A 13,809-nucleotide genomic window follows, 5' to 3' on the forward strand; every position below is an offset into this window, starting at 1 on the left:
AAGAACTCGAAGTTCGAGAAACGAGGATGTGCATCTGATAGTGAAGAGAACCTTCTCTTCCAAAACGACGGGGCATCGCCACATTATGTACTTACATCCAGTAAGAAATTACTCTTCGGATCTTTATTTATGTAGATACATTAAATAATTATTGGGTTGTTCGGAAAGTCATTTCGTTTTTCCCCGACAGAGGATTTAATTGTACTTTTTGCACCCAACTTCACACTTAATCCGTATAATTTTTATATGAATTGAGAGCTCATATAGCTTGTGTGTGAAAAAATCCAATTAATTCTACGCAGTAGTTTTTGGTTGGTGCTCTTTTAAATATGGAGAGCGATAAGCAGCATTTTCGACATATCTAACTGTTTTACTACAGAAAGGGTAAAAATGCTGTTCAAGTCAGAAAGAAATTGACCGATGTGTATGGAGAAGGTGTGTTGACAGTACGCCAGTACCAGAACTGGTTTGCTAAATTTCGATCCGGCAATTTTGATGTCGAAGATGCACCACATTCGGGAAGGCCGGTTGAAGCTGATAAAGACGCGATAAAGGCATTAGTTGATGCGAACCGGCGAATAACAACACGTGAGATCGGATTGAGGTTAAATTTATCAAATTCAACAGTTTATGACCAGAGAGAGAAAAAACGAAATTACTTTCCGAACAACCCAATAATTTATTAGACTCCACCTGAGTCGCTACAAAACCTACGATATCGAATGCTTAAACATCACATCAGAAACTTTTGAAAAAGTACAACAAAAACTTCGTAACCATCTTTATTATTAACTTTACTATTGTATTGAATAAAAATATTTTAATTTCAAAATTATTTAGAATTTTAAAAAAGCTTTCCGAGAAGTCACATGACCTACAATACCATAGAAAACTTTATGGTTAGGGTGGCTATCCCAGCAGGGGAAAAATCGAAGTTGAAAAAACTTTGAAGCCTTTCTTTATCGGTTTCAGCGCCTGCATTTTCTAGGAAGAAAACCAAATGATTGACGAACAAATGCATTTTAATTGTTTTATTTGAACATTTGAAATAGAAATTGAACAACAAGAATATAAATATTGAAACATTGTAACTCAGACCAACGAATTGCATTGTAATGCAGCAATATATTAACATTTCTGACTTAATTGGGACATCTATATTTTCTCAAAATCTTCTATGTGAACTCAAACATTCATTAAATTCGTTGTCGTTCGTTATATTATTTGAGAACCATTAAAATTTTACTTTTTGTTAAACTCGAAAATTCTTTTTTATACTATTGAAATGTGTTAACTCCTTCGTAAAAGTGGGCCAAATTGCTGACTTTATTGTTGTCAATGTATATAAGCTTGATACTTGTTCGGACAAATGGTAATATCGTTCTTTTAGTAAGTTTGAATGTGTTTTGATTGTTACTATACACCTAGTTAATATACTATAACTAAACATAAAATATAGAATTCAAAGAAGTATTAGATTTTGATTTGTATTATATTTATACTTCTTATTTGATAAATGTTATTTAATTTTATTCTCTTTAAAAGATTATAATATATGATTATTCATTGGCTCTAACGAATTACCATTGACGTTTCCTCTAGGCTCTAGTTTAAGTAAAATTACAAGTTGGAAATTACAAATATATAATTTCTATTTTATCATCTATATATGATAAAATAGAAAAGTATACTTTTAGTTAGTCAATGCACCTAAACTAGTCTAAAAATGCAAAAGAATGAAAGAACAAAACATTGTGTAAAATAGATTTGCAAGGATTTGGAACAGTAGTTGATGATGATGATGAAAATAGCTTTAGAGATTTAAATTTTTTATCTGTACCAACAACAGACATCCCTATAACATAGGATGAGCTTCACACATCTTCTTTAACTGCCAAAGTTCAACAACTGTCGCCTTTCCTTGAAGAAAAACCGACTTGAACAATTTTTACCTGACACTATGCCATCTTTAATATCATATAACATCTATCTCAGAACCTGAGCTTGGGCCATCCATATAATACGACTTCCGATTCGACAAGTATGTTGTGACTGTACAACTTCCTTCGAAAATATTTCTCCCAAGGATATTCTCTTAACCACTACAAAAACAAGACAGAAGGACGAGAACGATTTAATCGACCGAAGAAGTGATCAAATCCAAATGATGCCAGATTGTGAAAACACTTAACGTCCCTTAACGTCCCCTACTAGCAAATTGTTGTTTAAAATATTCCTGAATATAAATCACCATCCTATTTCACAGTGGGTATAACAAACGTTTTCTGTAGTATTTTCTCTGTAGGATGTGTAACATAAACTAAACCGTCATTTAAATGGAAACTCAACTCTAAAAACTATCCGATCCCAATGAATCACTGGATGTGATCTTGAGCAAATCGAAATCGGACACATTCTTAGTAGAATGCAGGCTCTTGTCACAACCAACACAAACCAACCATCACAAATTCAAACGTATTTGACTTGATTTGTGTAGGTTTGCGCTTGTAGTCGATCCAATCAAGTGTCGGTTTTTTGTTACAATTCAAACCTCGTTTGTGCACTGGTGGCGAATAGACGTAGGTTCTTCTTGTGTTAAGAATGAGTGACTGGTGCAGTGAAAACGTCTCAGAATTCCTGGAAAGTTATAAGGGGAACCACATACTTGGAATCCGAGCAATAGAGATTACAAGGATAAAAAAGTATCCGATCTATGGAGCCGACTTAGTAAATCTTATTTAATGATTTACTAAGTCGACTCAATAAAGGAACTGAAAACCAAGAAAGAAATTCTTACAGTTACATTCACAAAGTATGAACATAGAAACAATTTCCCTTATTTTCTTGTCTTTATAATAAAAATAACGTAACTCAAATGTTATAGCCGATGCAAGCTCAATGTCCGTCATTCTTGCCTCCCCAGAGCACACAAACATACTCGCAATCATGTGGATGGCTATGTTTGATTACCAAAATTAAGCCAAACGTTTGTAGAGGCTTGGAGTTTGCGACCAGTGCCAAATGTGTGGTTGCGGCATTACAGATCTCTGGCTAAACAATCCTCATCCACTAACCTTCTTCACGCAGTCCTTAAATTAAACTTCAGAATGGTTTTAATTTGCGTTACCTGTAAGAATGGATTGTTTCTTGACGTTCTAATTATACATTAATTAAAGTTTTTTGAATTTGCTGAATATTTTTTGTAGTTACCACTTGCCCGGTTTCTCTAAATTTTTTATTTTCTACTTATTTCTATCGTAAAGCTGAATTATACTAGTATAGATACTGGATAAGGTACCCAGTCCTTTAAAGAATAAGATTACAACAGAAAAGATAATAAACATTTCCAGTCATATTTCAATACATTTTAGTAAGTTGCATTAATTATGGCACTAGTGAACAGATCCTTAAATGATAAATAAAACAGAATAAATAAAAATTATCTTGTGGAAATAACTCGTCAGTCATTCCTGATATTCGAAATTTGTCTAAATTTGTCCAATCATGGCAAAAGAAATTGCATTTTTTCGCTTTTTATTTTCCGTCGTTTTTGTGAATGATTAAATAAAATAACTTCGTAATTTGTTTCAAGCCGTTTTTCCTGCATCATCTACGAAATAATTATAATATTCTATAGCAGTAATTGACAACCTCCGTGCCGCCATATTTTAGAAGCTTAATTAATTAATTCTTTAAAAAATGTACGGTAGTTTTTGTTTTTGCATTTAAAATTATTGTCATAGGCTATTTTATACAGTGTATTATAGGTAAGAAAACAACTTTTTAAACTTATCTTTTTCTTTGGGTGTTGCCCAGTTTTGAAATTTGAGCCCATTTCAGTTTCAATGTTCTATGTTTAAGTAATAGCCTAGACACTAAAGTTCTGCCAGATTGTAATCAACTGATAGTTGCATTCGATATGAGTTGGATGTATGTAGCCTGATAACGACTCTGTAGGCTGTTAACCGTTATTCACCTATTTTTCATAACCTCTTGTCTGGCAGTCGTCACCCTTAGACGTCCGCTTCGAGGTCTATTTTCTACGTAATTCGTTTCTTTGCCCCGTTCAATGGTCCCCGTAATCGTACTGTGGTGAACGTACAATCTTTAAGCGATTTGAATATGCGACAAATCTTCTTCGTGTTTAGCGATACACAGCTGTAGTGTAATGACATAATAGGTTGAAGACAGCAAACACTCTAAAAGTTGTTGTGGCTCCCATAAAAACTGCAGTGTAATCTCAATACCCAAAGACATTATTTTTGCGCTTTGTAGTTTGAGCAGGGAAACATACACAAACTAAGGGCTGGTGATAAATCTCTAAAGAATCACCGTGGGTTATTGACATGCGATAGTACTTTATCGGGGTGCATTCTAATATCACAAAAAAATTGGGGCACTTGGTGGTTCTTTCGATAGGTCTTCACATTCAACAACACAAGCAACTACTATATTAACAACATGTGCGACGCTCTTACTACAAATCTAAGCAGCAGCGGATGTAGTGACCTTCCAGGTCCCATCCCCAAGCCTCATCACCGAGCGATTGTGCAGAATATGTCATCAGACGAAAACCGGACTCGTACTGCACTAAAAGTTCTTCTGATTAAAATGAAAATGAAATAATATGCTTTTTTGCTGCGGTTCAATTTTTTTTTGACACAAGAAGAGATATACGGGGGTGGTCTGAAAAGTTTCCAAACTAACAATTTTTTTCTTAATTTTTTTTTATGTTTCTACATTCTCTTCTTGTAACTTTACACACTTCTCCCAGCGATGCTCCCATCTCTCTAGCCCGTCCAAATAGTTTTTCTCTGCAAAATAATTGTTCACAAAGGTGATTGCCTCCTGATTTGACGAAAATCTCTGTCCTCCGAGCGCAGTTTTTAGATGATGAAACAAAAAGAAGTCGCTTGGGGCTAAATCTGGTGAGTAATGCGGATGGTCAAGTAGTTCAAACCGTTATTCGTGGATTTTTGCCGTGGCAGACGGCACGTTGTCTTGGTGAAACATGGCCGTTTTTTCGCAATTTCTGCCTTCAGCTTGTCAAGTAATAATCCGTAGTATGCTCCTGTAATGGTTTTTCCTTCAATTAAATTAAGATAACTCCATGAATAGCTTTCTCATGTCTAAATCTTGATTTAATATGTGACAGACACGTTCTATAAACATTTTCATTATCTCTTCTATCTCTTTCACTTTAATTCAACGGTCGTTTAACACTATTTGTTAAACTTTAGCAATGTTATCGTCAGTAGTGGCAGTTTTTGGACTTTCCGAACGTTCATCGTCTCCCAAGCTCTTACCGCCACATTTAAATTCAGCTGTCCAAAATTTCACTGTGGTAAATGATGGTGTAGAATCCTCATACACAAAGTCCAACTCATTTTTGATTTGCGTAGGCGTATTGCCTTTCAAAAACAAAAAATGAATAACAGCTCGATCTCAATTTCTTTCATTTTCACCCACATCGACCCCAGGATGGATCCACCTTGACGTGGTCCTGGGGTTCAGTACCGCTCCACAAACCAGTGGCGGTGGGGAGCTAACGGATCCAATACCTGCAAGTCCAATCCATCCCCAGGAAGATGTCGGATCTTCCTCAGATTGGTCTTGTTCTTCCGAACCCAGTTGACAGGGAGTTGGCATCTTTATCAGTTCTGTCTTTAGGTTCAGCATACCCCGTATATGCAAATATATCTTTATATATCTTTCCCCATGTATGATTTATCATACATGGTAAACACTATGGTTATGATCTTCGGATCGGTGCCTGGAGACGGGTTTTTAAACTTTTCCCTCTTTGTCCCCCAAACAAAAAAAACCCACATCGACTCACTCAAACGACTGTCAACTAAAAACTGTGCGTCCAAAATGGCCCAAACTTTGGTGATTAACTGTCAAAAGATACACAACTACGTTCACCAGCTTTTATTGACGAGTGTCGCCTTCTTTGGGTTGAGGTCGGAAACTTTTCAGCCCACCCTGGCTAAAATAAATTTGAACAAGTAAATTTATCATTTACAGGGTGGCATAAAACTTTTGAAACTATGATTTTACAGGTTTCTTATATGACTAATCCCGACAAATAGAATATACGCTACTGTAATTAATAAAACGCCTTATATGTTTGTAAAATGGTTTATTTATAAAAGAAACCGTAAATATTCAGTTCATTCGTTAAAAAATTCACAAATAAATAATTGTAATGGCTGATGTACAGTATATTACTGTAATTTTACATTTTCAAAAAGGTGACGCAAATGATTGAAAGCACCAAAGAGAAAACGCCGGCTTTAAAGTCGGCATTGCCCGACGGGACGGTTTTCGCATTGCAATTGTCAGTATAGCACACGTCGCAACTCGTCACGTTAAGGTTAACGCCGCTTTGCTGTTTCAAATAATCGCAAGGTTCCTTAACCGTTGTCGTTTCAATTACTTGGCAACCCCTGTAAGCGTCAGTTCTGTTGCCTGCAAATAAAATGTTGTTATAGATGTTTTGGTTACTTTGTTGTTTAATCGTACCGTTTACCACGGACAAAGTATAACAGGTGGCATTAGCTGTTGGTGTACTTTGGCAATGAGTGGTCGTGATTTCCGTGGGTGCATCTTCAATGTTGTTACAGTTTGCGTCTTTTTGATCACAGTCATAGCAGTTCAGATTGTTACCCCCTAAAACGTATATTATATTTTGTTCTTTTCATTCCATAATTATCGTATGATGTATATTGTTACAATTACAGAAGTTAAAACCTAACTTCAAAACATATACTTTACAGAATGTAAAATTAATTTTACAAGTAATTATTTTTAATTTTTTTGGTTTCGTTTTAATGTAATATAAATAAATTAATTTTTAAAATATAACTAGAGTATTGTAATAATATTTTTGAATATTTACCACGAAGAGTGTTGGTAGACTTGGAATTGCAATTATCGGTATTGCACAAATCACAGATCCCCAAATTATTCACGCCTTTCAATTCTTTCAACTTTTCGCACGGTTGTGCTACATTTTTTTCAATCACCTGGCAACCCCTTAAAGTGTCAATTCTATTGTCTGCAAAAACAAGCTATTAGAAGTGTTTCGATTAGTTTGTTGTCGATCCATACCATTGATCACAGTTATAGTATAACAGGTGGCATTTCCCGTCGCCGTACTGTCGCAAATGTTGTTGGGTAAATTTTCAGTGTTGTCACAGTTTGAATCTTTGCTGTTACATTCGTAACATTCCAATCCATTGGTCACTAAAACAAATTTTAAAATTATCTTTATATTATTTGCAATTAAAGATGTGTGAAAGTTAAAATTTAATTTCAAATTGCTCAAAAATTTTTAAAGCACAAATTTATAAATTGATTTTATATGCGTTTACTCGTTAAATTTGTTTTTCACCTTCTTTAATCGGTTTATTGACATTCAGTTAAGAGGAATTTAAATTTGCTTATTTCAATTTGTAGGCATTATTCAGACAGATTGCTTGCGAAGTTTCTATACACATTTTTTCACAAAAAAAAAATTATTTTTCATTGAGCAACTTTTAAAAAGTTCAACGTGATGAATACTATTTGAAATTACTGGATTGCTCTGACATAATGCTTATCTGTTTATAGTCTGAATATTAATTAATTATATTTGTCATGTTGTTGTGTTCCTTAATGCAACAATTGTGTCATTAAGTACTTTTTTAAAAAATTAATTTTGATAATGTATATGTATACTTTATACTTTATATAATTTATTTCGTTTAATAATGTTATGTGAATATTTATATGAAATAGATATTTTATACTAACGTATCGACACTGAATCATACTATTATCTTTGACTATCATCGATAAGTAATCGCGATTAGTTAGTCATATTAATTGGAATTTTCTAATCAGTACTATTTTCTATGAAGGTATCCTTCAATTTCATTTAAAATTCGTTTGATTTTTAGTTACGTATATTTAAAAAAGATTACTATGTGTATTTATCTAATTGAATGATGTACGGCTTGTTATAGATAAGGATTTTACTAGAATCGTTACACCCTTTTTGATTTTTACTAAAAATCTTTATCAACACCGCAAATCTTGTGTTCTATATTGTCAGTCGGGATCTGTTAAAACAGTTTAACTCTTAGAAGCAACAAGACTTCAGATTCACCAATGACACCGCTCAGTTATATACTATACATTTAGATATTTCAACAAGCAATAAACTGAATATGAAAACTAATATGGGACCACTAATCCCGTCTTTAATGCTTTATTTTATTTAAAAAATACATTGTTCAATTTTTTAATTGTATGAAATATTATTTATTTATTAAATCGACGTGGATCAAATGACATAGAAAACAATTTTTATGGCATGTATAAGATCTTTCATGACCCTCTTACCTCTATAATTCATTAAAATTTAATTATAAATTCCTTCTTAATTAAATACACTATATATATATATATATATATATATATATATATATATATTAAAAAATTGTACAGTGTATTTTTTAAATAAAATAAAGCATTAAATATGGGATTAGTGGTCTGACATATTAGTTTTCATATTCAGTTTATTGCTTGTTGAAATATTTGGAAGAGTATTTAAAGAAATATATTACAAATGTTCAACATTATCGGTGTTTTATGTATGTACATATTAATATTTAAAGTGAACGTTATTCAAGAATAAATTTATGATAAATTCATTTAAAATCAATAAAATTTGAAATTATGTAAAAACTATTGTTTTCACTAACCTTCAGTCACAATAACCAGCAAAAGTGCTAAAACTAAAATGTTTTTTAAATCCATTTTACAAACAATTAATTAAAGCGATCGAACTAATAATCACAAGGTATGACTTCAAATAAGTGAAATTCGGCAGTTATATTACATATTGAACCGTTATCTTATCGATGAACAAACTTAAATGATTATCTGGCAATTAGAATAAACGTTACTCAGGTAAACGTTTAAATAAAATTCACCTATCATTATTGATTTTATTATATTTATCAATAATTTTGTATTTGTAATGTGTTACACTTATCGAAGTCACAAATATAACATCCGTTCAACCTATGCAATCCTCTTTCATTAACGAATATTTCGTTGAATCTTCTGCACAATTTGTTGTTCTTCATTGTGTTGTCTATTAAATAACAACCCCTGTACGTTAGCCCGTCTGAAATAATTAGAGTTACATGAATTCAGCATTCAAGGACAATCTCACCTTTCACGTAGTAAAATTGAAAACAAACCGGCTTCCTGGTCCCTGTCCGTTTGCATTCAACAATCGGTACCAAATAGATGCTTGGATTTGTGCATGTTGTGTTATCATTGCAGTCGTAACAACGCAGACAAGAAACTTGTACTGAAAATTAATTCGATGACAATATATCAAGGATCAAAACTTACCTACCGATAAGGAAACAGCAGAAGAAAATCGTGCAGTTCATTCTAAATTACTTTCAACTAATGAACAAATGTAATAATCAAATGACTTTTGACCTGAGCGCAATAATTTGCACACACAAATTACGAGATAGTTAATAAATTAATTTACAAAATGCTACTAGAACTGCCATCCCCAATAACCATTTGTTAACATCCCAAGTCATGGATTTGTTACAGAGATCGTGATAACAAGCGTTAGCTTGCAAATGTATTACGTGTCTATGAAAAGACTGTTTGCTCAACAATTTCAGATTAGCAATGGTCGAATTCTTGACACATCCGTAGGCCAAGAAATAAATCACAGATGTAGTCTCTGAAAAATAATAATAATAATTAATAATAAATAATAATACTTAATAAAGTAGTAATAAGTAATAGCCGAAATTTTTGAACACAACGCGAAAGGTGCTTCTTTTTACAACTACTGAGCGAAACAACAAATTTGGCATTTGTGAATAACATTTATAAAAAGATATTTACTGTAACTCGCCGACACTTTTCCGCAAGAATATAACGTGTCGTCCTTCATTTCCGATTTTGATCGATACAAAAGAGTTAGGTTGAATCCTCTGTACATCGCCCACGGCGGCAAAGAAAATATTTTATCCCAATATAATCTGCCTGATTCTTGACAGTCCTCAATTTCCATTCTAACGATGTCGCATTGTGCGTCCAGCGATAGGCACACGAAACAGTGCAAAAAATCTGAAACCTATGTGTTTAGAAGAGTTGGAATTAATTTTATTTGATACCTGCTGGTTTTAGGAGCACCAGCAATGTTACAAACTGGATAGGTTTTGTTACTGACATGTTTAACTGTCAAATAAAAACAAAATAGGTTTAGAGTAGATTTATTTCATGATCTGGGGAGGAAATTGCGAAGGTTGAAAGGTGTATTGTTGCAGGTGTTGTAATCGCAAATTTTGCAGGAGAGAAGACTTTGTCCCACACCGTCACCATATTTCCTCTCAAATGCGTAGCACTGGGAATTTATGTCAGGTGTGCTTTTTAATATTAATTGGCACCCCCTGTAGACTTTTTTGTCTAAAAATTATACAACGTAAAATAATTTTTATAAAATTGAAACAACTTTACCTTTGGCGTAATAGAATTGAAAACAAACTGGTTTCTCATGGCGAGTAGGTTGGCAATCAATTATCGGAAGTAGAGAAATGTGAGGACTTGAACATTCTTTATCATCTCCACAGTCTAAACATTTTAAACAACACGCATATTCTAAAACAAAATCAAAAATTAATAAAATGAACTTCACTTAAAACACTTAATTTTAACCTATTAATAAAGATAGAAATGAAAGTACCAATAAGTGTTTCATTTTTTCGTGCTTGTGTTTAACTAAATGTAATTACGTACCATTATCGCATAACCTTTTGATCTCCTTATAGGAATCAGTAACTGCGCAACAGTTTTTATAAGAATTAGGATTTGAATGGTTTATGTTTCTCATCTTTTCTGTTATTTTCATTGAAAATATAACAAGATAACGAAGTACAGGCAACCAAGATTACTTTTGACTAAATTTAAATTTTCATGCTACATATATTACTACAGCACAATAAAATGACGTTTTTCCATTTCTAAAAAGGAATGTAACGTCTAGTTTTTATTCATCTTTAAAATTGATACAATTATTCTTTTTTATATTGTTAACATTCAAATACTTTTTTATTATTTTCTACTAGTTAATAAAGAAAATTTCGTACACTTTATTTATAGTTGAATTTCAATAAGTCGAACCACGACTTATCTGAAAATATTGAGCATGACTTCGAGCTACAAAATAAGTATGAAGTACCGGGTGACTAAGCTTGTCCGTCATATCCCGGAAACTATTAATTGTATGTGTAGATAAAATAGTATTAATAAAAATATACCTAAAAAAGAAAATACTTTCTAGTTTCTAAAATGACAGATAGAGAGAAGGTCTAAAATATCTGACAAAATCTATTTTTCTTACTGATTTATCAATTAAAGGTATACTTATTTCTACTCTTGCCCTATCTTAAAAAAAAATGAGAGATTAAACACTAAAGAAGATAAAACTCTATAATTTCAGTAGGGCAAAACGGAATTAGAGATCCTTCTAAACACATTGCGTCGCAAAATTATGGAATACGTTTAAAAATTAACAAAAATGAATTAAGTGTGTTATGTTTCTTATATTATTTTTTTTAACAAATTAAGGTTACAGGTTAAGATAAATCTATGAATATTTAATGATAAAGAAAAATATAGAATGCTATTAGAGAAATAATTAAATATAACAAAATTTATTATTTATTTATTACATTTAAGTTATGTTTTAAGTAACAAGTTAAGTTTATTTGCATTTCTGTCAACGTCGCCTCATAGTTACTTAAAAGTAATTTTCTTATGACATCCTTTAGTTGGTGTTTGGTAGTGGTACTCTTATTAGTCTTCCCATATGGTCCCATAAATGTTCAATCGGATTTAAGTCCGAACTTACAGCTGGCCAGTTTATTAGCGAAATATTTACCTCGTCAAGGTAAATGACAATTCTCGCAAAGTGAAGTCGACCATTGTCATGCATAAAATTAAACTCATCGCCAATAAATGGAACAAAGGATATTATAACATGCGGTTCAAGGATTAACCTTATATAATTATCAGTCGTTAAATTTCCTCCAGCAGTGACAACCATTTCCGTATGTGCCTGCAAACTAATGCCTCCCCAAACCATTACCGATCCTTCACCAAAAGAAAAAGTTTCACTTATATTGCACTGAACGTAACGTTCTCCTGATACTCTTCTACGTCGACCATCGCAATTTAAAGAAAATCTAGACTCATCACTAAACAATACATGACTCCATTCAGCTCTCAAGCGAAATTCAGTCGATATCTTCCTTTAGCCTTCTGTTTGTGATGTCCTGGCTTATTCTTACATTAAAAGTCAATGAAAACTGTTGTTGCGGTAAAGTACTGGTTTAAAGGCTTGAATTCTTAAATATCAGTCTTGTTGGGGTGAAGTTATTCTTTTTCACCCTTGTCTTCTTTCATTGATACTCGTTTTTTAAACTCGTTTAATCACTTTCGAAATCGCCAATTGTGTCACATTTAGTTGATTTGATATCTCATTTTCACCTTTCCCTTCTTCGTAAAAAACAACGGCCACTGCACAATTTTCTTTTGAAATGTTGCGATTATTTGCTCTGTTGTTCATTTTAAAGATTTTAAAAAGTAATTGAAAATCGTAAAATACTGTAGTAAAACTAATTGTTTTAAAATTACAAGAAATGTCGATTTTTTGTTTTTTCCATATTTCATAATTTTGCGGCGCAATGTATTAAACTGTTTAGTGAAATATTGTTTTCAAATTATCCAGAGCTTCGAATCTATGAAAACTGTTTCGTAATAGGGACGACGAATCACCCACTTGATCAATTGAGCCTATGGAGACTGATACTGTTTCATAATATCGACGGCCACGTATCCTCCACCAAATTGAACGAGTATGTGAAGACTGATACTGTTTTTTTCAATGTAAGAGAAAATCTGCTCACAAATTCTCCTATGAAAAATCTAAAAGCGATCCCATAAGATTCTATCGGATTGTGGAAAACCGGCTAATAATACAGATATTATCGATATGTAGTGAAGGGGAAATTCAAACTGCTAAGAGGCAGGACCTCTTGCATGGGTTGAATTTCTTGGTATGAAACCCGTCGCACATTTATTTCTAGATTCGGGCTCACAAATAATGAATTTCTAAGACTTTGTCTTTTGTAAGTTACAACTCTCTACGGATCTGTTCAATTCAGATCCGAAAAAAAATACTGCCTGCAATTTCTGGTGGTTCATTTCAATTTCTTAATAAGCGTGTTTACCAAGAAGATGACTTGATATGAGCACATCCAAGCAACATCCCGGTTAGGACTTGTAAGGATACTATTGTCCTGGAGTTCCTCAACAATATGCAAATTCAGGGTCCCATCCCAGTCGAGAAAACAATTATAAATGATAGATTTTAGTTTGATTAAAACATTAAATTCACAATTATACACTTTATTATAATAGACGTACTGTAACTGTACATCTAATGCTTAACTGCTCGATTCTTTCTTAAAAACTACCCTGTTTATACTTGCGATGATCAAATGTGAAGGATAAAAAACAAAATAGTCAAAATAGATGATAACGTCGCATCGGTTCATCGTTGAAGACGATGACGTAAGCTAAAATAAATATAAATTATACTGAATTGATAATATTTATAACATATAAACAAATATTGAGAATACACAATATACCGATAATATGGGAATGTCCAATTTAATTTTTCACACATTTTAAAATAGGAATCACCAGTTTTTGTTA

The 13,809-nt window shown here is 32.6% G+C and overlaps 2 protein-coding genes across 2 annotated transcripts; both read right to left on the reverse strand.

Moving 5' to 3' along the window:
• Positions 1 to 6,122: 6,122 nt before the first annotated feature.
• LOC109594673 (uncharacterized) lies at positions 6,123 to 8,908 on the reverse strand. Its single transcript, XM_020009914.2, has 5 exons — positions 8,751 to 8,908; positions 7,114 to 7,248; positions 6,902 to 7,060; positions 6,526 to 6,672; positions 6,123 to 6,471 (listed from the first exon to the last, which is right to left on the reverse strand). Exons 1-5 carry the CDS (start codon positions 8,803 to 8,805, stop codon positions 6,239 to 6,241), a joined length of 729 nt encoding a protein of 242 aa, XP_019865473.1. The 5' UTR covers positions 8,806 to 8,908; the 3' UTR covers positions 6,123 to 6,238.
• Positions 8,909 to 10,285: 1,377 nt separating this feature from the next.
• Positions 10,286 to 10,947, reverse strand: LOC109594677 (uncharacterized). The gene is made up of 3 exons (XM_049961296.1): positions 10,825 to 10,947; positions 10,546 to 10,686; positions 10,286 to 10,494 (listed from the first exon to the last, which is right to left on the reverse strand). Exons 1-3 carry the CDS (start codon positions 10,934 to 10,936, stop codon positions 10,307 to 10,309), a joined length of 441 nt encoding a protein of 146 aa, XP_049817253.1. The 5' UTR covers positions 10,937 to 10,947; the 3' UTR covers positions 10,286 to 10,306.
• Positions 10,948 to 13,809: the final 2,862 nt, after the last annotated feature.

The sequence above is a fragment of the Aethina tumida genome, chromosome 1, assembly GCF_024364675.1.
Source record: "Aethina tumida isolate Nest 87 chromosome 1, icAetTumi1.1, whole genome shotgun sequence".
Taxonomy (NCBI): Eukaryota; Metazoa; Arthropoda; class Insecta; order Coleoptera; family Nitidulidae; genus Aethina; species Aethina tumida.

Coding starts and splice junctions, on each gene's coding strand:
- LOC109594673 (XM_020009914.2), bottom strand. CDS start 8,805: ATGGATTTAAAAAACATTTTAGTTTTAGCACTTTTGCTGGTTATTGTG. Junction 7,061..7,113: donor TACTATAACTGTGATCAATG/GTATGGATCGAC, acceptor TTGTTTTTGCAG/ACAATAGAATTGACACTTTA. Junction 6,472..6,525: donor TACTTTGTCCGTGGTAAACG/GTACGATTAAAC, acceptor TTTTATTTGCAG/GCAACAGAACTGACGCTTAC.
- LOC109594677 (XM_049961296.1), bottom strand. CDS start 10,936: ATGAAAATAACAGAAAAGATGAGAAACATAAACCATTCAAATCCTAAT. Junction 10,687..10,824: donor CAAAAGGTTATGCGATAATG/GTACGTAATTAC, acceptor ATTTTGTTTTAG/AATATGCGTGTTGTTTAAAA. Junction 10,495..10,545: donor TCAATTCTATTACGCCAAAG/GTAAAGTTGTTT, acceptor TATAATTTTTAG/ACAAAAAAGTCTACAGGGGG.